Genomic DNA, 26,951 nt, shown 5'->3' with positions numbered 1-26,951 from the left:
CTATAAAGGAAGACTTTACCAGTGGAAATGTGAGTGCTTCCTAATACATACTTAGCTGCAATTTTCATAAATAAAATCAAGCAGTAACATTTAAAAAATAGTAACATGAGAGAAAATTTCCAACTGCCTATTACAAAACTATAGTTGTGGAACTTCAGTCCTTCTTTTTTCTAGTGGGTTTGCTAAGAACACTGGTTTTGCTCTCTCTGCAGGAGTGTTCATTTTCTGTCTTCAAATATTATTTATGGACATTTGGGCTTTTTGTTTTTGTTTGTTTTTTTGTAGCATCTGGCACAATATGTTGGTGCCTGCCTTTCCTCTCAGAGACAGCATAAATTAAGCTACTTCCTCTTTTCAGTTTGGTAAAGAGGAAGGGCAGAAAATTGTGAGCTGGAGTATCACTTGGAGGAAATTTATTTCTACCTCTCCTCTTGGAGCCTCTTATGTTATACAGACTGGGAAAGGCCAACTTTTCCCCAATTGGGGGATCAATTACTTCTACCAGAATCACCTCTGAGAAGAGACACAGGTAACACCTTCTCTTGTTTTTATATCAAATAATCAAGTACACTCTAGAGAATTTCATATGGTGAGACATAAGAGCAAAATTGATGGGGAAGCCCTGTTGGTTGTGTTAGATCAGGTTAACTCTGGCAGCATCTGAAAACTGTAATCCTGCACTGGTTGTTTTCTTCCAGAGTATGGTGTGACTTGCATTATGTGCTAAAAAGTTAAAGTAGAGGAATCTATGGAATTCATAACTATTTAACAGGGTCACATGTTTATATGTTATCCTTCTGACAGATATCATTATAAGAGACAGGTGAGATGACTCAGTGTTTAAATGTACTTGCTACACAAGCCTGACTGACCACCTAGTTTGATCCCTGAAACCAACATGAAGGTAGAGTGAGAGAACTCACTTTGTAAACTTTTCCTCTGAACACTTGCACATTGACTTGGGCAGCTCCACCCCAAGAGGAATAATAATAATAAATAACAATTTCAAAAGATAATTCTGTAATAGAAGGATTTTTTCTCAAAAAATAAAGTAAAAGGTAAATAATGCCTGAAAATATCATAAACTAAAAAACTAGATAAGAATGCTAGTTCATGTGCAGCTTGTTATTGTTATTATCTGCAGTCTCTCAGCTTACTTATTAATGCAATGGGGTAAGGTCAGTTACAAATACTATTTATTACTACATTGTTATCTATTATCAGATTGTGTTCTTTGTGGTCATTAGCTCATGTATGCTGAATAATGAAAAAATTTATTTTTCTTATACCCACAACTGAGAACATCATGTGCTCATATATTATATGTGACATAATTTTACATGGGATGATTTGAGATTAAAACTTCATATTGTATCCTCTATGCCTCTCTCTCTCTCTCTCTCTCTCTCTCTCTCTCTCTCTCTCTCTCTCTCTCTCTCTCTTGCTCCCATACCCCATCCCTGCAATTGCCCTTTTCTACTTTCCTGGTTGCTGAAGTTACTCCAGGTTACATAACATTCATGGTAACTTTCCACCAAGAGCCTCATAAAAGAGAGAGCATGGGGCATTTGTCTTTCTAGGACTGGATTACCCCACTCAGTAGGATCTTTTGTAGTTGAAACCATTTACCTTGTCCAACCATGGAGAGGTATGTGTAGACTACGACTGAGTGGAGAGGTTGGACATCTCAGCTGTTTGGGGCTTTGACCCAAGAAATATATATAAACCTTAAATCACCTGCAGGATCATTTTTCAAATATTCTTTTGAAAGTAGTGTCTGGGAAACTCTGAGAGAAATGTTTAATTGAAAATACTGCAATAACATCTTCATAGTCATGCGTTTATCAAAATGTATAAATAATTTTAAAGCAAAAGTTTTATTTATTCAGAAAGCTTCGAATCTTTTAGCTGAACAGATTAATTGAAAGTTTATCAGTGGTGCTAATTTTAGTAACATTTTATACGTTGAATATTTTGAACAGACTGTGTCAATATTATGGTGACTTGAGTTCTTTACATATTTCTTAATAATAATTGCTATGACCATTAGAAATATAAACATTTTAAATGGAAATCTGCAAAAAAAATTATCACCTATATTGGAAACCAGGGCCAGTCGATGTTATGATATTTAGATCCTTAAAGGAATTAATCAGACCCTACCCCTTCATATCCCATCATAACACCAGATCTAGGTACCTTCCTAAATGTGGACATTTCAACCTTTTCTTTAGAAATCACTCAAGGCCACATTTTAACAGAGAACATACTTCACATACTTCCAAAATGAGTGAGCAGGAGGTTACTTACTCAACTTTGAGGTTTCATAATTCTTCAGGGTTACAGAACCAAGTGAAGACAAATGAGACTCAAGGGCCCAGAGAAACTGGCCACAGAGGTAAGTGTTTTAAGTGACTAAATTCAACTATTTCTATGCATTGTGCCTTTTTACTTTTGAAAGCAATGGCTATTGATTTCTGTTCAAAACTATAACCTTCCATTTCATCTTGGCTTGTTTTGTACAAGGATGGGAGGGAGATAAGAGAATATTAGTTGGAGAGTAATAATATACAAAATTGTTCTAAAGTAAGTTTAAAAGAAAAATAATCAATTTTAAAAGTAAAAGAAAAAAAGAAAGAAATTATAACCCTAATTCTTCTTCTAGTTGTTAGTGTACAACTAAAAATAAATATCAGATGGTCAGAGTAGAATGATGGGAGTCTATAAGTAAAATGTTATTGTGAATGGTGATGCAAAAAGCTTGACATTATGTCAAACTTGAGAAATCATTATGAGGTATATACTTAGTCTAGTCAAGAAGAATTCTGAAAACTTTAAAATAGCAAACAAGAATCTGAAGAAACACCAAGTGTTCTACAGAATAAAACCTTAAGGAAATGTAAAATGTGCACCAGAAACAATACTCTCATTCTCTGAGAAAGTGTTTTGTCTTTTTTTCTTTTATTGGATTTTCTTATTTACATTTCAAATGTAATTCCCTTTCCCGGTTTCCGGGACATAAGCCCCCTATCTCATAACCTCCATTCTTCTATAAGGGTGTTCCCCTCCCCATCCATCACCCTTTCCTACCCCTGGACATTCCCCTATATATTTCCCATAACTAATGCAACAAAGCAGCAAGATTTGTCCATCAGAAAAGGAAGTTTCTTCCTAAGAAGAAAGTTGCAGAGGAAGAGAAAGGATGAGAGAGAGTAGTGGATATGGGAATGTGTAAACTACACTGTGGTTTCCAAAAATGTCAAAGAATAACTAATTTTGTTAATGAAAATGAGAAAAATATCAATTTTCTCTTCTCTGTTTCTCCTCATTCTGTACGCACTGTCACAGTTGAATTCCAAGCTGAGAACCTTAACTTATTTGATATAGTGCTAATCAGAAGCTTGACTTTCTCAATGTGAACACTTCACATGCATTTTGTATTTGTGTAGAGAAAAAATAGATCTTATGAAAAAACAGAGTTGACTTTTAGGCCCCTGCAAGATGGGGCTGAATGAAAGTCAGATCCAGAACAGCTTCGTTTTTCTAACAGTTCTCAAGATTATTCGTCTCTAGTTCCTTCTTCTCCATCGTAAGTCTCCATCCTTTTTGGTAGAGTGAATGCTCTAGTTTGGGTTATTGTGTTTGGAGTGTGTCTGTGATTCCAGTGCTTTCCTGATGAACTTTTGATTCTGTAGTGAGAGCACATGCTTGTCACCTACTCCTTCTAAGCTGAGTACGTAGGATTCACAATAAAATGCAAAGGGTGAAATAAGTTCAGAATCTTGTGAAACATCACACAAGTAGGACTTCTACTTTGTGTTCATTTTAGACAGAAATATACAAATTTAAATGCATATTTTCAGACAGTTTGTATCAGGGACTTCTGTAAAAACGTTAGAGACAAATATCCCCTTGTTTCCATGCTCCACGAAATTTAACTAGTATTGAGGTGTGTTCTTTTTTTTTTTTAGTGATGATTTTCTTGCTTTTTTAAAAGGGTGTTCAGTCTCCTGGCATCTTATCATGATACCACTTGGAATACTCTGTTCCATTCTCCTTGTAACTGTGGCAGTGTTGGTGACACACAGTGAGTAACTGAGATATATCTTCTTTGACTTTCTATTTAAGGAATAATCTGAGACACGAATCATGCAGTTATCATACTCTATTATTCTGCCTATAATCAGGGAATAAGAAAACATATCTTGACTTTTATTTTTTATCTGGCATAATACAATGTCCTCTTCTTTTAAATACCAAATTTCTTAGGCCTAGGGTAGTTGGGAGCTACTTGGTTCTATGTCATTCTTGGTTATATTCCTTCTCTTTTTTTAATTTTTAATTTTATTTACTTTTTATTGGATATTTTTACATATTTACATTTCAAATGTTATCCCATTTCCTGGTTTTCTATCCATAAACCTCCTATCCTACTCCCCCTCCCCCTTCTTCTATGAGCATGTTCACCATCCATCCATCCACCACTTCCCGCCTCCTTGCCCTGACATTTCCCTACACTGGGGGGCAGGGAGGCAAGCCTTGGCAGGTCCAAGGGTTTCTCCTCCCATTAGTGCCCAACAAGGCCATCCTCTGCTACATATGCAGCTGGAGCCATGCATCTTCCCATTTGTATTTTTTGAATGATGGTTTAGTCCCTGGGAGCTCTGTTTGGTTGGTTCTTATAGCGTTACAAACCCCTTCAGCTCTTTCAATCCTTCCTCTAACTGTTTTCAGTTCAATGGTTGGTTGCAAGCATCTGCCTCTCTATTTGTCATGTTCTGGCAGAGTCTTTCAGGAGATAGCTATATCAGGCTTCTGTTAGCATGTACTTCTTGGCATCAGCAGTATTGTCTGGGTTTGATGGCTGTATGTGTATGGACTGGATCCTGAGGTAGGGCAGTCCCCAGATGGTCTTTCCTTCAGTCTCTGCTCAAAACTTGTCTCCGTGTTTCCTCCTAAGAATTTTTTGTTCCCCCTTTTAAGAAGGACTGACGGGTCTGCACTTTGATCATTCTTCTTCTTGAGCATCATGTGGTCTGTGAATTGTGTCATTGGGTAATCCAAGCTTTCCTCCTAAGGACTTGATAGTTTGCTTTCTGAACTCAGGTAATTGTTAATTTTAAGTAAACATACTGAGCTGAACAGCTGTACAAAAGAAATGATGACCTATACATTTTCCCTCAGTGTATATTGAGGTCATAGTTAAGTAAAAAGACTTCATCTGTACAGCAACATTAAGATTTAAACTTTATTGGATTTCTACATGTATAGAGAGAAAAATCACTTCCAGGCTACACTTAAACATAGTTAAATATGTGGATATTTTAATTTCCATATACTCCAATAAGAATTGTGCCATTTCTTATTAGTTTTTAGTTCAAATTTTCATGGTGCATTAAGTATTTGCTGAACACTTTAATTAGGCATTTATGCTGTAACCATCAAGTAGTTGAAAGTTACTTACACCGTAATTTTATTCACTTACTTTACAATCAACTTACCTATACAGAAAAATATCAGATTATGTATTTCTATAGTGAGTTAATTGTAGTGCTAATTTACAAATGTTTAAGTACAAAGTAAAGTAATGACATGTGTTGGCTGTCAACATGAAGCCTTTTCTCCAATCTTAATTTCAATATGTACATCTTATGAGCATTTTTGATGTTATGTCTACTACTAATTTTAGTTTTTCAGTATAGTCAAGAAAAACATGAACTGCAGGAAGCTCTAAACAAACTCCACCATAACTACAGCACCATGCAAAATGAAAGCTATTTAAATGAAGAAATGCTGGGAAATAAGTCTTCGGAGTGTGATGCCTATAAAAGTGTCCTGGACTCCCTCAACAGACAACAGAACACATGCCTGCGGTTAACCAATATTGTTTTAGATTGCTTACAGCACAAAGGTATGGATGGAAATTTTGAATCAAGAATTGCATGATTTTCTATTGTTTTTATCTCCAGAAGATTTGAAGTCAGCTATCAGCTTATAATACTGGTGATGTGTGAGTTAATGGTCTGGGGTTTCTTCAACTTGTGTAGGGCCCTGGAACCCTGCGCATCCTCCTTGGATTAGGGACAATCTTATATTTGCTAGAACTCAGTGACCTTTCTGACTCCTACTGCTCTCAGAAGATGGAATCAGAAGTCATCACCTGTGAGATCTCAGGGCCTTGTGGCTTATTGAAAATTTGGAATCTCCATCTTTGTTATTGACAGAACATGGAAGTTGTAGTAAGAATGCATTTACCAAATATTTACATTAAAATGGACTTAGGACATTTCCATGGATACTGTCAGAAAAAGTAGTGTGTGTGTGTGTGTGTGTGTGTGTGTGTGTGTGTGTGTGTTGCTGTGTTTCTGTGTTAGTAGTGGATAACAATCCTGGGATTCAAGGACTAATAATGATTTAATCCTCATGATGAGGAGGTTGAGGGAGAAGGATTATAACTATCAGGATGATGTGGACAGCACAGCAATTTCAAAGCCAGCCTGAGTTACACAATGATACTTCTCCACAGGAAAACAAAGGGTGGAGGTAAAATTGGTAAATAGAGCATACCCATCCCCAGCACCTCACTAAACAAAGTAGTCATACAGAGGTGTTTTTGCTACACTAACTACACACATTTTAATGTATTCAGCTTGACACATTTAGGCACGTGTCAATACCATTAAAGGCATCACCACAATCAGGAGACTATTAATGTCAAAGCTTCCCTCCTATCTCTCTCGTTTCTCTTAAGGTAAAAGCATTTAACACAAACCATGGCACAATGTTAAGTGCAGAGCAGTGTGTGGACCACTGTGTGCACAATGCATTACTGCAGATCTAGAATTCTGTCATCAGTTTAACTGCCTCTGAGTAGTGAGTGCTCATTGCCTGCCCTCCAGTACCTTGTATCTCAAGCCTCTGTTTCACGGAGTTGGGCTGTTTTCAAAACCTTATATACATAGAATATGTAATTGCATAAAGTATGATCATAGGCCTTGTGTGTTTCACATTGTACACAGTTCTCAAATTCATCCATATTGGTCACATATGTCAGTATCTGAGATTTGGGTTTGTTGTGAGACATGATAACATTCTGTAGCCCAGGATGACTTAGAACTCACTGTATACCCAAAGCTGGCATGGAATTTACACATAGCCTAGGCTGGCCTCAAACTGATGGTGACCCTCCTGCCTCTCTCTTTGAAGTACTCCAGTTATAAGCCTAAGTCTTCATTCCCAGCTGATTCATTTCCCTTTAAAGGATAAATAGTATTCTTTAGTGTGAATGTGCTACATTTTCTCTACTGATTCATCCATGATTGGCGCTTAAATATTTTTATGTCTCTACTGTTATTAACAACATTGCATAGGTAATGGATGTGCAGGAGTCTCTGCGCATTATAGAATCTCAGTTTCTGAGACCTGTGAGATTTTATGGTTTTAAACACAAGCTTCCTAAGTACATTGTTCTGATAACAGAATACTGGAAAACACAAAGTTTAACCATTCATCTTCTCTGTTGCAGGCAGACAAGTGAATGTACACTTGTTCTGCTGTGGCATAAAATGTTATTATTTCATCATGGACAAGAAACAATGGAAGGAATGTGAACAGGCCTGCCAGGGTTGCAAATTATCTCTTCTGACGATAGATGATGAAGATGAACTGGTAACACCACCTCTTGCATACCGACTTACTCACTTAGAATCTGTCGTTAGGCCTTGGATAGTGAGATACTGTATCCAGCTATTTTAATTAATATGTGTATTTTATTATCATGCTTTCATAGATTACTTATGTTTGTGTGAAGTCTATTCTCACCATTTTCCATGTCTGCATTCTTTATTTTTTCCTTTTTGTTTATTGGATATTTTATTTATTTACATTTCAAAAGTTATCCCCTTTCCAGGTTTCTCCTCTGGAAATCCTCTATCCCATCCTCCCTTATCCTGCTTTTATAAAGGTGCTCTGCCACCCACCCACCCACTCCCTCCTCCCTGCCCTGGCATTCTCCTACACTGGGACATCAAGCCTTCACAGTACCAAGGACCTCTTCTCCCATTGCATAAAAATATTTTTTTTCTTTTCTTTTTATTTTTTAATCATTAATTATTCCATTCTTTTACATCTCAAATGATATCCCACTTCCCGGTTACCCCCTCCACCAATGCTCCATTCCCCATATGCCCTTTCCCCTCCTCTTTACCTGTCAGGAAGTTCTCCCCCATTCACCCACACTTCCCAGTCCCACCACTCCAGCATCCCCCTATGCTGGGGAATCAAGCCTCCCGAGGACCTTATCAGGCAAGGCCATCCTCTGCTACATATTTATCTGGAGCAATGGATCCTTACAGGTACACTCCTTAGCTGGTGGTCTAGACTCTGAAAGAATTGGGTGGTCAGGACGGCCTGTTGTTTTTCAATGTGGTTGCAATCCTCCTCCCTTCTTCCAGTCTTCTTGCCAGCTCCACCACCAGGTTCCCTGTGCTCAGTCTGATGGTTGGCTCTGACTTTTACATGTGTATATGATTTTCTTGTAATGTGAAGCAAACGGCAGTAAGAGTGTCTCACGTGACTCCCTCCAGTTCTCCACTTAGGGCCAGGACCCTCTTCGGAACCAGGAAGTGACCCTGCCTGAGGAATCAGATAACAACCGGGGCAGTAGTTGAACTCTGTGCCCATCTGCCAAATGGAGCGGATATAAGAATCACGAAAACTAAAGGTTTTACCAGTTAGTCTCCTGGTGATTTTCACTGAAACGCTCTGTAAATTTTACTGAATTGTATTTTCATGTTTTGTAAAAATTTATATTCATCTAAGGAAACAAGTATTTAAAAGAAAACAAAGTTTCCAAGACACTGACATTTTCTGTTTAAATTATCAGTAATGAATCTCTTAAAATGTGAAGACTATTTTTTTCTAGAGAAATTATTGCAGAATAGCATTGAAACCTTTCTTATTTATAACATGGTACAATTTTTATCCATCAATTTAATATATTTAAACAACAACATAAAATGATATTAATGTTTGATAACTGTAATTTTCCATTTGATACAGTAAACATTATTATTATTGTTGTTGTTGGTATTATTATTATTATTATTATTATTATTATTATATTACCTATTCACTTCAAATTCCACTCAACACCCCCCTCCTGGTCAGTCCTTCCCACTATTCCTCCCTGATCCCCTCTCTCCTTCCCCACTGAGCAGGTGGGGACTCCCCTGAATCTCTCTCCACACTGACACAACAAGTTTTCTTGAGGTTAGGTGTATCCTTGCTCATTGAGGCCAGACAACTTAGCCCAGATAGAAGAATATATCTCATATACAAGCAAAAACTTTTGGGATAGACCCTGCTAACTTCATGTGAAACCCACATGAAAACTAAGCTGTATATCTGCTATATATGTAAGGAGAGGCCTAAGTTCAGGCTGTGTGTGTTCTTTGATTTGTAGTTCAGTTTCTGAAAGCCCCAATGTTGAAGTTTAGTTAATTCTATTGGTCTTCCTGTGCCATTCCTATTATATTAGGCACCACAATCCTTTCTTCTATTCTTTCATAAGAGTTCCCAAGCTCCATCCAGTGTTTGGCTGTGGGTGTCTGTGCCTGTCTGAGTTAGGAGCATAGAACTTCTCAGAGGACAGCCATGCTAGACTCCTGACTGCAAGCATAACAGAGCATCATCAATAGTGTCAGAGATTAGTGCTTGGCCATTGGATGAATCTCAAGTTGGGTAAGTTGTGGCTAACTGTTCACCCAGTCTCTGCCTTATCCACAATCCCTGCATTTCTTGTAGACAGGAAAAGTTTGGGATTGAAAGTTTTGAGGGAGTGATAGTAGCCCTATAGCTTCACCAGGTCCCCTGTCTGACCACAGGAGATAATTTCCCCAGGCTTCATATGACCGAATGCTGTGAGTCACAGTGAAGGATACACCCATTGATTATTTGAAACCTCCCCTATATCAAGTCTGTGTCTCTTCCAGGAGATACCACCTATCACTCAACCAGTTGCCCTTTTCCACTCATTCTCACAGACATCTGGCCATCCCCCCTGCCCTTCCCTATACCTGACCCCAGATCCCATACTCCCCTCACGATCCCCTCACTTACCCAGTTCCCTCCCTCTATTTGCCTGCCAAGACCATTCCATTCCCTCTTCCAAGTGAGACTCAAGCATTCTTGCATGTGCCATCCTTCCTGTCCTGTCCTATCCTGCACTGTACTGGGTATGTAGAGTGTATCATGGACATCCTGTATTTTATGGCTACTTTCAACTAATAAGTGAGTAGATACCATGTGTCCTTTTGGAAGTGGTTTACCCTACTCAGGATGATATTCTCAAGATCCATTCATCTACCTGCAAAATTCATGTCTTTGTTTTACATAGCTGAATACTATTCTATTGTGTAGACATTACACATTTTCTTTATCCATTCTTCATTTGAGGGACATCTACCTAGATTGTTTTCAGTTTCTTGCTATTATGAATAAAACTGCTATGAGCAGGTGTCTTTGTGGGATGTTGTTGCAACCTTTGTGTTACATACCCAGGATTGGTATAGCTGGGTCCTGAGGTAGAACTATTCCCAATTTTCTGAGAAACTGACAAATAGATTTCCAAAGTGATTGTACAAGTTGTACTCTCACTAACAATGAAGGTATGCTCCCTTGCAACACATCCTCACTAGAATGTACTATCACTTGAGCTTTGATCTTAGTCATTCTGACTGGTAGAAGATGGGATCTCAGAGTTGTTTTGATTTGCATTTTCCTATTGACCAAGGACTTTGTATATTTCACTAAGTGCTTCTAGGCTATTCAGTATTCTTGTGCTGTGAATTCTCTGTTTAGCTAAGCCTTAGAAGATATAATAGAAGAAATTGATACATCAGTCAAGTTTTAAATTTAACAAATTCCTTACACAAACCATTCAGAATATTTGGGATACCATGAAAAGACCTATCCTAATAATAATAGGAATAGAAGAAGGTGAAGAGTCCCAGCTCCAAGCTCATAAAATATTTTCAACAAAATCATAGAAGAAAACTTTCCAACCCAAAATATAAATGTAGCTTATAGAACTCAAATTAGACTGAATCAGAAAAGAAAGTCCTCCTGCCATGTAATAATAAAAATACAAAATATACAGAGCAAAAAAAAGATATTAAAAGCAGCAAGGGAAAATGGCAGGTAGCAGACAATAGCAGACCTGTCAGAATTACACCCATTTCTCAACAAAGACTCTAAACATTAGAAGTGCCTGGATAGATACACTAAAACCTATAAAATAGCACCAATGCCAACTTAGACTACAATACTCAGCAAAACTCTCAACCACTGTAGATGAAGAAGAGATTTCAAGACAGATCCAAATTCAAAGACTATCAGCAAATCCATCCTTATATACAATACTAGAAGGAAAACTTCCTCAAGGAGGATAATTACATCAAAAAAAATAGGAAAAAAGTAATTCCATACCAGCCCAAACAAGGACACTACACACACACACACACACACAAACACACACACACACACACACACACACACACACACACACAATATAATTAAATTTAAACCCACCCATATTTTAAGATATAATCTGTCACTTAATAAGGTTTCATGCCTCTCAAATGTCACATATAAGACACCCTAAACACTTCCCAATATCTCCCATCTTCTCAGTTATGACACTTCTGGATGTGAAGTAGGAAAAATTCCTGTCTGGAGCATAGAGCTTAATGCAGAGCCTTCCACATGGCACTTTTCATCCTTACAACTTTAATTTGAAAACAGAGCATTATTTCCCATATACTTCTGTGGTATTCCAGAATGCACATTTGAATAATTTAATAGAGCTTCAGAAAATGTTTCCTGTTCCCCTTGCTCTATATCTTTGCCTGCATGTGCTATCGGTAGAATTTTTAAATGTAGGCAATCCTACTGGGGTAAGATACGATCTCCAAGCTGTTCTGATTTGCATTTTCCTGGTAGCTAAAGTCTTTGAACATTTATTAATGTGCTTGTTGGACATTCAAGATTCCTCTATTGAGAATTTTCTTTTTAGCTCAAGCTAAAGAAATATTGCAATAGAAAAATTGATACATCAGTCAAAAAATGCTAAATCTAATAAATTCCTGCCTTAAACAGAAGATTGTGGGTTCATAAACAGGCTTGGTTATATACTGAGACTTGGTCTAAGAAACAGTCACAAATCATATCATGAACATAGTTGTACCTGAAGGTTTTATTTTTTTTTGTTTGTTTTTGTTTTTTTGTTTTTTTTTTTTTTTTTTGGAGCTGGGGACCGAACCCAGGGCCTTGTGCTTGCTAGGCAAGCGCTCTACCACTGAGCTAAATCCCCAACCCCGAAGGTTTTATTTTTAATAACTTACTAAACTGAGGTCATTTTAGATATAAACTTGCTACTAATAGGGAAGTCACATTAGTAAATGAACACAGTAGGACTAAACTGTGGGGGACAGGATAGCAAAGAATGACACAAGAATTCTGGTAATGGTTGGGGATTTACCTCAGTGGTAGAGCGCTTGCCTAGCAAGCGCAAGGCCCTGGGTTCGGTCCCCAGCTCCGAAAAAAAGAAAAGAAATGAAAAATAATTCTGGTAACTTTTCCTGTATATTTTCTCATCTAACAGAAAGAAATTTCATCATAAGGTCTGTTGTTTCCTTTACAGAAGTTCCTTCAGCTCCAGGTTACTCCAGACAGTTACTGGATTGGATTGTCTTATGATAATAAAAAACATGATTCGGCATGGATTGACAATAATCCATCTAAATTGTGAGTTTATAAAACCATCAGACTGTAACACTGTGTTGGGATTGGGAGGAGTCTGTGCAAAGGCTTTTCTCTGGTTTCACTTGGCTTTCCTCGTTTTCTGTGGAGATCATAGGTGAGGACAAGTAGTATAAAGCACTACCTGAGAAAGTGTTACAGATGCAAAATATCTGGTCTAGGAGCTGATGAAAAGTGGCTTAATACTACATACATCACAGGATTTGTGTTCTAGAGTGCCCAGTGCACTAGAAAGTCAACCACTTTAGATGGTATGGAGTCACTAAATCTTCATGACAAGAAAATTTAGAGTGTGTTTTGTGTTGGTCAACTACAAGCTAATTAAGTAGTGGGGTTTTCATAAGGCCTTTCATAAAACCTTAGCTTTGGTTAATCCATCCTTTATTTACTCCTGGCCCTTATTTTCCAGTAGTCATCCACCTTTGTCCTAGAATCCTCAGAATCTCTCTTCTACCTTTATACCATGTATTTATCAGTTTTTCTGATTGTTAATATTTTTGGAAATACAAATTATAAAAAATCACCTCATAATTCTGTTTTACTTTAATAACTTTCCTAGGTATTTATAAATTATGCTGCTTTCTATATAATTTAAAATAAATTTAATTTTTATTATTTTGTTGATATTTTGAGATAGGGGTCCATTTCACCCAGGCTGTTCTTGAACTCATGATCCTCACACCTCTATCTCTTAGGTGTTGAAACTGGAGGCAGCTATATCTGGCCTATATATTATATCTTAAAAGATGTCCATCATACTCAACTTACAAGTATTAGTTGGTAATCCTATTGTCTGTACTTTTATGTACTCTTTCTGTTGTCTTTTGCTCATGATGTCATTTTCTTTGTGGCATTCATTGGGTTTCTTCCTCAACAGCTACAGAAACTATCTGAGGCATGGTACCCATAGTAATAATTTTCTCAGGAATTTTTCATGCAATACCTGGATATACGGAAGATCTGAATTATTCTATTCGAATTGTGGTCTTGTCAGTGTGTACAGCCAGGTTTCAAGACTTCAGGAAAATATCTTCCTTTCTGTCCTTTAAGGACATTCTTAAGCTGTCTATCACAGAAGTGGCCAAGGACAGACAGCCTTACAAGATGTATTAACAGTCTCTAATCATAGAGATTATTAGTACTGTTATTAATTTTGGTTTGTCTCTGTAAAATATTATTTCACACAGACTAGGTCTAGTCTTCCTGGATCTATCTCCCAAACACTGAGATTTCTGATATTTACCACAGAGTTAATGAATCTTTTATAGCCTACAACAGCGTACCTAGACAGAGAGGGGCTGGTGGTAATATATAGAATGAGGTATTAGTAACTGAGAGAATGTATGCATCCAGGTTAAGAGATCTTAGAAGACCTTGACTATACTGCAGAATAGTTCTCTGGTGATGATGTGCTTGCAAGGGCCATATTCAGCATACATCCTTAATGATTGTACACATAAGGATATCTCAGGGAGGCCAAATGTATGTATCCACCTAATTCCTAATGTATCTCACCTTGCCTGTCCCTTATCTGTGAGACATGTGGTTTCATTTATCTTTCTTTTCTTGTCCTATAATAACTTTAAACATGTTGTTTCTCCATGGACTAGATACAATTTTAAAGAAAGTTTATTGTTTATTAAAACTTCCATTTGTAATTTTAGCCCCCATAGAATTTGGTATATTTCATTCTCTGTCTGGTATTCTTTGACATAAATTCTTATTATGCTAGCCTGATTCAAAGTCACTGTATTTTTCCAACGTGCCTTGAACTCCCGGTCTTCAGGGATTCATTATTTAGTATTTAAATGACCATTTCATGTAGATCCTCTATTCTTCTTTCCCTGACTCTTAGGAGAAAGACTGGCAGCCAGGCTCTGCTGATCCTTTGAAGTGTCAGCTCCGCTGAAGCCCATTTGTATAGGAACTGCTTTTTGACTGTTCATGAGTGTATTGAGTAAGGCTTTAATTATTAGTTCATATTTGATTAGGACCTCCCTCTATATCCTATTCTGACTAGGGTTACAGTCCTCCTAATTCAGCCTTCCAAATGGTGAAGTTAGAGGCCTTGTCTTTGCTAGTGTTTTATTTTTTGTTTTAAATTACATTTTCCCAAGAAATGTAATGCAGCTGTGGCACTTAACACACCCTCCTGCAGGGATTGCAGTTGTGCTGCATGGAAGGAAGTCAGTGAATCACCATATTTCAGTGAAGTCCCATTGTCTCTGCTGACGGGGAAGCAAGAACCACAACAGCAGTCACAAACCCTCTTCTTTGACTATATTACAATCTTTACTTTTCTCCTTAAAATGAAGGCATATGAGGTCTTGTCCTTTGTGTCACATAACTTATTCCTTCTTTTATCTATCTTTCTTGCAAAGATTATCAGAGGAAACTAACTTCAATATAAAATCATCCCATGGAAATATTGAAAATTAAATTAACTTCCAAATGAAAAATTAAGTGTGGACTCTATGAGGAGTTAAGTTTTGATTGAAAGGCAAGTTTTACTTTACACTTTTAGTTTATTTATTTTTGTTTCAAGTATGCACATGTGCACATGCATTTCATAGCATAAGTGTAACTAGAGGGCAATTAGGAAGTTATTTCTCTCCTACTTTGTGGGGTCTGAAATCTGAACTCAGGTTGTCAGGTTGGATGATCCATGTTACTGGTCCAAGACCTGTTTTATGTAGGATGATGTCATTATGCATCAAGGCAGGTCCAGGATAAGATGAAGCCTATCATTGGATGAGAAGGAAGGGTAGAAGGGGGAAAAGTCTAGGAAGGAGAAGGGAGGAAGAAGCGAGAGAGAATTCAAGATGGAAACAACATAGCAGAATGATCCAGATCCAGGTAGACTAGGTCAATTTCATCTCATCTTGGTGGGCGGTTCAAACCTTTATTAAATGGGAACGAATTTATTGTGTAGATGTATTGTGGACTGAGTATTTAACATATAAATATAATTGCTAAATTACAAGATTCTGGAACTTTGATTTTCCCATGGATCTGCACAGAGTGAGAGCAATCATGGGAACCAGTTCTGTCCCTGTTTTAGTCTTACCACCACAGTTCTATGTGTTTAAGAAAATCAAAATTTTTATTGATACACTTAGGATTAAGTCCACATTCTATACACTTTGGTCAATAAACATTGTTTTTAAAACCAGAGCCTAAATCAATATAAGATTCAAACTTAAATAACTGTCTATTATATATTTTGTTTTATAGTGATTTTTAAAATTATTTCATTTATTTACATTCTAGTCATTGCCTCTTCTTCCAGTCCCTTTCCCACAGTTCCTCATCCCATTACCCTTCCCCCTTGACTCTGAGAGGGCCCCCCAATAGCCTCCCCTCTCCCTGGGGCCTCAAGTGTCTAGAGGATTAGGTACATCTTCTCTCTCTGAGGCCAAACCAATCATTCCTCTGCTATATATATGCCAGGAGCCTCTGGCTAACCCATGTATGCATCTTGGTTGGTGGCTTAGTCTCTGGGAGCTCAATGGGGTCCAGGTTAGTTGAGACTGCTGGTCTTCCTATGGGGTCACACATCCCTTCAGCTTCTTCAATCCTTCACCTAATTCAACTATAAGGGTGACTGACTTCAGCCCAATGGTTGGGTGTAAGCATCTGTGTCTGTCTCAGTCAGCTGCTGGTAGAGTCTCTCAAAGGACAGCTATGCTAGGCTCCTGTCTGTAAGCACACCATATCATCAGTATTAGTGTCAGGCCTTGGAGCCTCCCCGTGAGGTGGGTTCCTAGTTGGGCCAGTCACTAGACCACCTTTCCTTTAGTCTTTTCTTCATTTTTGTCTATGCAGTTCTTTTTAGACAGGAAAAATTCTGGGAATGAAATTTAACTGTGGGTTAGTAACCCTGTCCCTCCACTAGAGGCCCTATCTATCTACTGGAGATGGACTGTTTGAGTTGCCTTTCCCCATTGTTGGATATTTTGGCTAAGGTCACCCCATTGAGTCCTGAGAAACTCTTACTCCCAGGTCTCTAGTACTTTCTAGAGGGAAACCCCCAACACTCAACCCCCAAGAATGCATCACTACATAAGACAGAGGAAGTGTATCTTTCACTTTCACAGATATAATGATGTGGTAAAGTCTGCTCATGTGTCTGTGAAAAGTAGATAAATATCCTGATTAGGTGTGACAAATAAAGGTAAAATAAAACCGAACTGTTTTGTCATTTTGTTCATTTCCTGTGATAATATGTGACTCCTTAGTGACCACTGATAACAATGTTTTAACCACAGATCTCAGTACACTGTACAAATATGGTGACAAGCTGAAAAAAGAAGAAATATTCTTATGAAATCTGCCTTAACACAGCAAAAGATAACTTGCTTCCTGGTACCCAGAGCACCTTTATCTGTACAATGGATGCTTTTGTTCCAAACCCTGTGGAAATGACACAGAAGCAAATACATAATACCAATAAACAGTACATACTTCATCATCACTAGTACCAACCACTTCAATACTCCATAACTCTGATAGCACAATTAACTAGAATGTCATTGTGGGATTTTATTTGTTGATCAGTTTTTTGATGTTTACTTTTTGTACATAAGGGAATTTATACTTTTAGAATGCATTTAATGACTGTAAAATCATTTAGAGTTGACTATGAGTTGCCTGAGTAGTTCAAGTAACTCATTCAAACTTCCATAAGGTATACATGTCCTCATTCACTCTCTATCTCTCTTGGATCTATTTGATGAAGAAAGTTGAAATCTCATAGATATAGTTACGTTCACTGCAGCCAGCTGCTTAAGATAGCTTAAGGTTTACAATTTTATAGGTACATGACTTTCGGGGCAGCCTAGGCTTCACAGTACATTTGAAGTCATTGTGCTACCAAATGAGATTGTATCTTATGAAGTTTAAGAATAATAATGATAATAATACTAAGCTGTTGAAAAATACTTTCTAAGGTGAAGCAGTTTCTTTTATTGTATCATAATTAACCTTTAAAATTTCAGTATGGATCTAGTAATATGTTTATTTCATAATACATTCATAATTATCAGGTTTTGGATCATGTCTGTTGATATTTTTACATATACAAGATAATGAAGTGCTTTGGCTCACTGTTTAAAAAAACTAAAATTTCAAGTCTTGATGTTGGAGTCTTCATGTAATTCACTCAGTGTAAGTGTTGAAAAGTGTGAGTTTTAATAAATATGTACATCTTTTCAAGCACCATTCTGCAAAATATTTTGATGTCAACTTTACAAAAGCATTGATATCTGAGAGGAGGAAATCTCAATTGAGAAAGTGCCTCAATAAGAGCAGGCCTGTAGGGCATTTTCTTGATTAGTAACTGATGTGGGAAACTGCAGACTATTGTGGGTATCACCCCCGAGATAGTGGTGTTGGATATGCTAAGAATGTATGCCAATAAAATTTTAGGGAGCAACACAGTAAGCTGCACTCTCCATCACATGTGCCTTCAAGCTCATGCCCAGTTTGGTTCTTACCCTGAATTTCTTTAATGATAGACATTGATATGGAAATTTGAACAAAACAAATAATTTCCTTGCGCAAATTGCTCTGCTCATGGTGTTTCCTCACAGCAGTAGATACCATCAAACTAAAACAGGACAATTATGTTACCCTCCAAAGTTCTTTCCTGCCCATGGCCCCACATGTGGCCCGTGGCAAGCAGATATGTGCTCTCTTGTACTATAAATGAGTATGGTTTAGGGCAGAGTATCATATACTGTGCACAGATTTGTGGCTGACTCTGTATATCTCTGCACCTTGTAGTCACTATAATTTTTTAGCTAATTCCAGTTGTTTTCTTAGATTGGCATTTTATTCTTTTAGTGCACTTTTGTACTGCATTCTACAATCTTTCTAAATTCACATGTGAATGTATATGTTTCTAAATTTGACAGTTATGAAACTTTGACAATTGCAAAACCTGTTATGTCAACTTAAGTGTGAGTAACTTTGTGAACATACATTTTTTTTCTTTTAGTTATCTTTTGTTAACATCTGGTATATGCTGGGTTGTTCCTTTTGCTCATGTTTGACATATGCATGTGGCTTTCTGACTGTATTCATGAGCATATCTTACTGCTGACTAATACACATATTCATTCTCAATGAATGTTATCTGTTATGTCTATGCTACATAAGACGCTAGGTTAGTTTCATTTATTTTGCGTGGTCTTGGGGGATTGTTTTTATTATTGTTGTTGTTGTTGTTTTACTTTCCTAAATTTGGTACATTTGAATATTCCATTTCTTCTCATCTTAAATCCAAGATTCAAAGACATTGACATATTTTGCTAGAGAATGATCCTTTGAAGTCTAGTCCCATATAGCTTGGGTAGATTTCATTCTCTTTCTCTATCTTTGACAGACTCTTATTAATCCAAACCAGCCTCAAATTCCCTATATGTTGAAAGTTAGCCTTAAAATGTGATCCTCCTATTTTCATTCCCACAAAACAGGACTAGAAGTACCATTATGCCTGGCTTGATTTATTGTTAACAGGATCTTCATTTTGACTGTGTTAGCTTCCTCTGTTAGGGAAAAAAAACTGGCTATCTGAGGTTCATTGCAATTCCTGCTAACATCTCAGCCCAAAGTGTAAACTGATTTCTGTTGGTTTATACATGAGGATAATTAATTATTATCAAATAGTTACTTTTTTACTTCTTGTTTTGCAACATACCCCAGGCTGTCGTACAAATCATAATCCTTCTGTGTTGGTGGCAGTTTGCTCTGTGTTCTTATTTATTTTTTGATTTATTTTATTTGACTGCATTTCTTAACAGAAAGGTAGTTGTGGCCTCTATTATAACATTCTGCAGAAGTCAGAGTAGTGTTGCATACAGACAATTCAGCAGATTACCATGTTTCCATGAACCCATTATCTATGATGTAGGAAAGAGAAAAGGGACACAGTCTAAAGCATTAGTTACAGGCCCTCATCTGTGACTATCTCCCCTTTCTTCTTAAAACACAAACATATAAGATGTTGTTCTGTGTGTCACACACATCTATTTTACTATTACCAAAGAATTTTTATTGACAAAATATAAATGTGAAAGCAGGTTTAGCTAAAATAGTTCTTTGGAAATATTGAAAGACTGATTTACCTGCTGACCAAATAATTTTTTTTATTAACTTGAGTATTTCTTATATACATTTCGAGTGTTATTCCCTTTCCCGGTTTCCGGGCAAACATCCCCCTCCCCTCCCCTTCTTTATGGGTGTTCCCCTCCCCATCCTCCCCCCCATTACCGCCCTCCTCCCAACAATCTAGTTCACTGGGGGTTCAGTCTTAGCAGGACCCAGGGCTTCCCCTTCCACTGGTGCTCTTACTAGGATATTCATTGCTACCTTGAGTGTGAAATCAGATGGAAACTTTTTGTGTGATCCTGAGACCATTTCTTTTCAATGAGCTTAAAGTAAACAAAAGATTTTCATGGTGAGCTTATGATTAATAATTCTATATTCTGTATACTTTGGCCAATATAATTTTTTAAATCATGATTTGTTTTCATTGAATGTTCAAAATTAATCAGTTATCCTTTATTTTTTTCTTCAGTGCCTTGAACATAAAGAAATACTATGTAAAGGATGAAAACTTTGTGTTCTTGTCTAAAACAAGACTAGGCAATAGTAAACGTGAAAGTGTCTACCCCTGTATTTGTGAGAAGAGACTGGATAAATCCTCTAATTGCTTCTCTAACAAGAGTTAAAGGTAAAAGTGAAATGTGCTCCTGTGAGCATGCACTTCTTGGCATCAGCAATAATGTCTGTGTTTGGTGGCTGTATTTATATGGGCTGGATCCCCAGCTATCTCCTGAGAGGCTCTGCCAGAGCATGACAAAAACAGAGGCAAATGCTAGGAGCAAACCATTGAACTGAGAATGGAGTTCCCATTGAAGGAGTTAGAGAAAGGACTGAAGGAGCTGAAGGGGCTCGCAATCCTATAAGAACAATAATACCAACCTACCAGAGCTCCCAGGGACTAAACCACTACCCAAAGAGTAGACATGGACAGACTCATGGCTGCAGCTGCATGTACAGCAGAGGATGGCCTTGTTGGGCACCTATGAGAGGAGAAGTCCTTGGTCCTGTCAAGGCTGAACCCCCAGTGTATGGGAATGTCAGGGCAGGGAGGCAGGAAGGGGTGGGTAGTTTGGAAGGGGGAAAATCCTCATAGAAGAAGGGAGAGGAGGATGGGGTAGAGGGCTTAAGGATGGGAAACTGGGAAAGGGAATAACATTTGAACTGTAAATAAAAAAATCCAATAAAAAACAGTGAAATGTACTGATTCTCATTTGTTTCCTGTAATAATTTGTGACTGCTTACATACAAGTGTTTTGTTCACAGGTCTTAGTCTGTTGTGCATACAAAGAGATGATCTAGAAAAGGCTGAAAGTGTTCTCTGGAATCTGATGTGACAGAGCGAAGGCTTCTTTCTTCCTGTTAGAGACAGGATACATCTCCTCTGGTGCATGGACACACTTTTCCTCAAAGACTTCAGGACTCTGCTTTTTGTGCTTTGTAAAACTCTTATAAACTAAATAAAGAACCCCAACAAACAGCTTGAGTATTTCATTATGATTAGAATATACCTTCTTAATCGAAAGCACAATTAAGAGATAAAATGTAGTTGCAAGTTTTCGTTTCTCATTTGTTAGTCAATAGCTTTTGTTTGGTCTGCTTCTTTTTTTCACGTAGAAGTTTTTCTTGTTGCTATAAACCATTCTTTTGGCCAGAAATTATAATTTCAAGTTTGGTGAACAGTTGCAGGATAGTTCAAGGAACTGCTGAATATCTTTTATCAAGGTATCAGTGTCCTATTCACCTGCTTTAATCCATCTATGATGAGATAAGGCCTTAGAGAAATGGTGGTAATAATTGAAGTTGGTGAGATGTAGAGGCTTACACTTGTGACCTTGGCAATTAGGAGTCACAGACGTGATCGTCGAAAAATGAATACAGTGAGAGCCTACATCATATAACCAAAGAAACCAAACAAAATCAAGACATGCATGTTCCTCAATATTTTACAGGGACAACACTTTATATTATACAACTGTACCCAAATGATCAAACTCAGGACAGTTAGTATTGCTATAGTAACTAGTTCTACTCTAGGATCTTTGTACCTAACAACTGACTAGATAATGTCACTCTAGGTGTACTGGCTGCTTTTCTGTGTCATCTTGACACAAGCTGAAGATATCACAGAGAAAGGAGCCTCAGTTGAGGAAATACGTCCATGAGATCCAGCTCTAAGGCATTGTCTCAATTATTGATCAAGACGGGAGAGCCCAGCCCATTGTTGGTGGTGCCATCCCTGGGCTGGTTGTCTTGGGTTCTGTAAGAGAGGATGCTGAGCAAGCCAGGGGAAACAAACCAGTAAAAAACATCCCTTCATGGCCTCTGCATCAGCTCCTGCTTCCTGATCTGCTTCAGTTCTAGTCCTGACTTCGTTTGGTGATGAACTAAATAAACCCTTTCCTCCACAACCTGCTTCTTGGTCATGATGGTTGTGCAGGAATTGGAACCCTAACTAAGAAACTAGGTATTTCCTCCACGTTCAGGTTCTCATGCATTCATGTTCATTGATGGTATTATTTTAGTGTCCTTTTGTCTTGAATCTTTTTTTATGTTTTCTGGTCATTTGCTTTTGGTGTTGGTTGATTCTTGTTTGTTCTTAGTGCTACCCTAGCTTTCCTAGAACTAATTCTCTCTCTCTCTCTCTCTCTCTCTCTCTCTCTCTCTCTCTCTCTCTCTCTCTCTCTCTCTCTCTCTCTCCCCTCAGACTGATTTTGAACTCAGAGATTAATTTGTGTCTCCCCCCTGAGTGCTAAGATTAAAGACATGCTTATGGTTTTGTTTATTTACCTTGATATTTTTAAATCAACTTCTGGAGTGAAACTCTCTATATAAACTATATATCCAATTCACATCATGACAAATATTGGGGCGCGCGCACACACACACACACACACACACACACACACACACACACACACACACATACACACACTCACTCACACAGGCCTTGGCTCTTACTATCTAGACAAGGCTGCGCTGAAACTCGTAGAGATTTGTCTTTGCCTCCCAAGTGCTGAGATTAAAAACATGTAGAACCATACTCTGCTGATAAACTTGGGCATTAATAAATAATTATACTTCCTATCCTCCATCATATCCAAACAGAACATTTCCAGCTCCTCTCAAAGTCTTTTCTTGCCCTGGCTGTGATCTCTTACACTATAAATTAATTCTATTTCCATTACAGCTTTGTATCTCCCTTCTTTTTGCTCAGCATTTTTTAAACATTGACCTAAAACTATTTAGAAAATAATATTTTAGTAATTCTTTGGTAAATTGATACCATGTATATCAATCCTGTTGACTTCCCTTCATCTAATTGCATCCACTTCACTCCTAGCTCCCTACCCACTCAACTTTCTCTTCTATCTTCTGCTTATCCAAGGCATCAGTTGTCCTATCCACCCAGTTTACTCCATCTAAGATAAGTTGAGGTCTTATAAAAACTCATCGAGTTGTGTTGTCAGCTACTTTTAGGTGTGAGACATGTCCTTGAGTTGGTTCATTGAAAATGTAAACAAGTTTTAAAAACTTTTGGCCAAATTAAACAAAGTAAACTGAGAAAATCCACGTTAATAAAATCAGAGATGAGAAGAGAGACATTACAACAGGCATCAAGGAAACTTAGAGACTCCCAAAGATATTCATTAAAAATCTTTAGTTCACCCAGGCGACAACCTGCTGCCCTTAAACTTGGAGAAAAGAGGGAGACTCGCTTCCAAATAAGTGCCTTTTGTGAATTGAAAGAATGTTTAAAATTGGATATCTTCTAATGGAATTTTTCCTTTAATGAATATGAAATGACCATTCCTGCTGCTTCTCAGAAGTTTCTATATGAAGTTTATTTTGTCAGATTAGTTCTTCAGAAAGGTAGCAGTTTGAAGTTTATTTTGGCAGAATGGATACAATGGTTTGCTTCTTAATTCTGTTTGCTTGGAGTATCTTTTTCCATCTTTTCCTCCTAAGTTCTTTTAAGGATTATTTTTCTAATGTTTGTTAAAATTCAATGGCCAAGACAATTTATAGAAGCAAGTGTTTATTTTAGGTTTAGGGTGCCAGAGAGTTACAGTCCATGATGGCCAAGATGGACATTGAAGAATAAATGAGAGCTCACATGTCAAATCACAAACAGGAATCAGAGCAATCTAACTCCAAATGTAGTGAAGACTTCAAACTTTGAAGCCAGCCTCCAGTGACATTCTTCCTCCAGTAAGACCACAACTCCTAATCTTCCTTAAAAAGCCACTGTCTGAGGACCAAGAAGTTTTCAAATGCCTGAAACTCATGGTATACATTTGTTTCAAACCACCACAGGAGTGTACTTAGTGTTGAGCTGAAATTTTGGAAGCTTATCAAAGTGAATTTTGGGGGGCTTATCAAAGATAGGCAGAGAAAGGAGATGCATTCCATCTGACTATCACAAAAAAATCAGGAAAAACAAACAAACAAACAAAACAAAAAGAGTGAAGGCTTCAGTTTAATATAGAGCTCAAGATATATGCATAAATAAGAAATACTGTTCATAGTGTAGTTTCAATTATCATCTGTCAGTCTCTTCTGCAGGATGGTATGACAAATTTTTATTGGATATTTTATGTATTTACATTTCAAATGTTGTCCCCTCTCCTGGTTCCCCCCTTTTTATCCCTCCTTCCCCTTCTTCTATGAGGATATTCCCCCTCCCACCTACCTACTCCCACCTCACCACCCTTACATTCCATTACACTAGGGAAATAAGCCTACAAAGGATCAAGGACTTCTATTGATGCCAGACAATGTCTGCATCATATGCAGTTGAAGCCGTGGGTCCCTCCATGTGTACTCTTTGGTTCATGGTTTAGTACCTGGGAGCTGGAGTAAGAAGGTCATTCTGGTTGGTTTATATTGTTGTTCTCCTTATGGGGTTGCAAGCTTCTTCAGTTCCTTCAGTCCTTTCTAACTCCTGGGTCCCCGGGCTCAGTCCAAGGGTTAACTGCAAGCATCCTCATCTGTATCACTAAGACTCTACCAGAGCCTCTCAGAAGACAGCTATATCAGGCTCCTGTCAGCAAGCACTTCTTCGCATCAGCAGTAATGACTGGGTTTGTTGGCTACATATGGGATGGATCCCCAGGTGGGACAGTCTCTGGGTGGAATTTCCTTTAGTCAGTGCTCCGCAGAGGAATGGTTACAGAAAATGTGGTACATTTATACAATGGACTTCCTGAAACTCTTAGGCAAATGTTGGAACTAGAAAATATCATCCTGAGTGAGGTAACCCAGTCACAAAAGAACACGGATGGTGTGCACTTAAAATCTCAGAATGCCCAAGATACAATTCACATACCATATGAGACTCCAGAAGAAAGAAAGACCAAAATATGGATGCTTCAGTCCTTATTAGAAGGGGGAACAAAATTCTCATGGGAAGAAATACAGGGTCTGACATTTTAAAAACGTGTTTCAATAGCCAAAGAACAGAATAGAAAGATATGAGTATTGTCTCTCACCATAATATCTTCACACCTACCAGAATGGAAATACTGCATTCTCCAAACCATTTGGGGTGTGTGTCAATGAATAATGTGAATTACACATAATGAGAAGATGAAAAGGGGCAGGTATAAATCTACCCTTCCCTCTTTTAGAAATTATATTTTTTTGTTCAGTGTTTTGTCCAACTTAATTTGTTTTTATTCTGGTTTAAGGATTACAATGTTGACTAAAGTATTTACTATACTCTAAAACAGCCTTTTCTGTCTCTTGAAAAGCCAGGAAGTTAATAAAACTCACAATTATCAAAAACTTCATGAAATTTCCAAGATGCACAAGGACCATCCACAAATTTATTTAATCAGTAGTAATTGCTCGGAGAGACTAATCTCCTACAAATTGAGCTGCCTGTAAGTTATGTATAGAGAGTTCTATGATCATATTTTAGCAATCCATCATTAATGCTAGGATAAAGTTTCTGGTTATGCAGCTGTCTTTAAGATATCTTCTTTACTATAACTGACTCCTTACTCATATTCCTGTAAGTTACCCCAATAAGCTCACTGGAATACTTTTTTTAGCCAATAACCATTGCTCTATCTGGAGCAAAAAGAAGTTTTGTTCATGTGTCCCAATGAAAAGTCAAACAACATATAATAACCTTGGTAAGAGTTTGTTTTTTAATGAAGCATGCAGATAAACTATTCTGTTTTTTTTAAATATTTAAATTTTTACTTTGGAAACAAAACCATTCATGAAAATCAAGTTATTCTTTCTCCGTTACAACAGTGTTCCTGACTCAGTTTTCATTTCTAATTATCTACAAAATAACGTCCATTTGTTTCTGCATAATTGTTTATTACTATTTGCAAAACATTCTACTTGGTACCGAAGTAACAATAACTCTTTCCTTAGAGGCTTAAAATTCAAGGAACAAAATTGTTTGGAAATGGTAAGCCTGTAATATAGTTCAATTGGTAAAGCACTTGTCTGAGATTCATGAAAACTAAAACAAAATGAATATATAAGTAGTTGGGTCATGATTAAGGTTCATGGAGAACTGAAAAAGAGGGAGTTAACTCTACTAAAATATAGGACATTGCCATGGATGATTCATAAAGAAATCAATTTGATTAGGATTAGAGAAACAATGTATATTTGGTCATATGCACAAAACAGAACGAAATTTTATTTAGCTTTAGTATCATACAAAGGCACAACTTACATGACCTACTTGAAGAAGGATTTGGGCATTTCTGGAGGAACTGAGGATAGGAAGAAACAGCATTGTATTCAGCTGTAATGAGAAGTTACTGTCTTAGGGAGCAGCCGTATGACTGAATTCTATGGAAAGATTAAATGACATACAAAAAACAAATAACTGTAAGGTGTCTACAGAGTCCAAACTATGTTTTTAATCTCTTGATTCAGGTCCCAGACAAACATCACTCCTTTGTTCCCACATGAAGCTATCACAGCCTAAGGAATACCAGATTGACACACCAAAGATACCATCTTTCCAACTCTCTGTGTTTTTTTCCACACAACTCCTT

General features: G+C 37.4%; 1 protein-coding gene across 2 annotated transcripts; it reads left to right on the top strand.

The window, feature by feature from the left end:
- Positions 1–356: 356 nt before the first annotated feature.
- Klra4 (killer cell lectin-like receptor, subfamily A, member 4) lies at positions 357–21,403 on the top strand. Of its 2 annotated transcripts, XM_087659592.1 has the most exons (8): positions 357–529; positions 2,235–2,398; positions 3,998–4,087; positions 5,690–5,911; positions 7,526–7,668; positions 12,701–12,804; positions 20,399–20,554; positions 21,190–21,403. In XM_087659592.1, the coding sequence occupies exons 1-7, from the start codon at positions 444–446 to the stop codon at positions 20,550–20,552; spliced, it is 963 nt and encodes a 320-aa protein (XP_087515718.1). In that variant the 5' UTR covers positions 357–443; the 3' UTR covers positions 20,553–20,554; positions 21,190–21,403. The 2 variants fall into 2 exon arrangements, 1 of the variants encoding a protein (XP_087515718.1); XR_015686204.1 differs by lacking the exons at positions 12,701–12,804; positions 20,399–20,554; positions 21,190–21,403 and adding an exon at positions 9,572–9,741 and having other exon boundaries at positions 362–529; positions 7,526–8,731.
- The last annotated feature ends 5,548 nt before the right edge of the window (positions 21,404–26,951 follow it).

Source organism: Rattus norvegicus, chromosome 4 (assembly GCF_021556685.1).
Source record: "Rattus norvegicus strain SHRSP/BbbUtx chromosome 4, alternate assembly SHRSP_T2T, whole genome shotgun sequence".
In the NCBI taxonomy this organism is placed as follows: Eukaryota; Metazoa; Chordata; class Mammalia; order Rodentia; family Muridae; genus Rattus; species Rattus norvegicus.
This window is presented reverse-complemented; position numbering and strand designations above follow the sequence as displayed.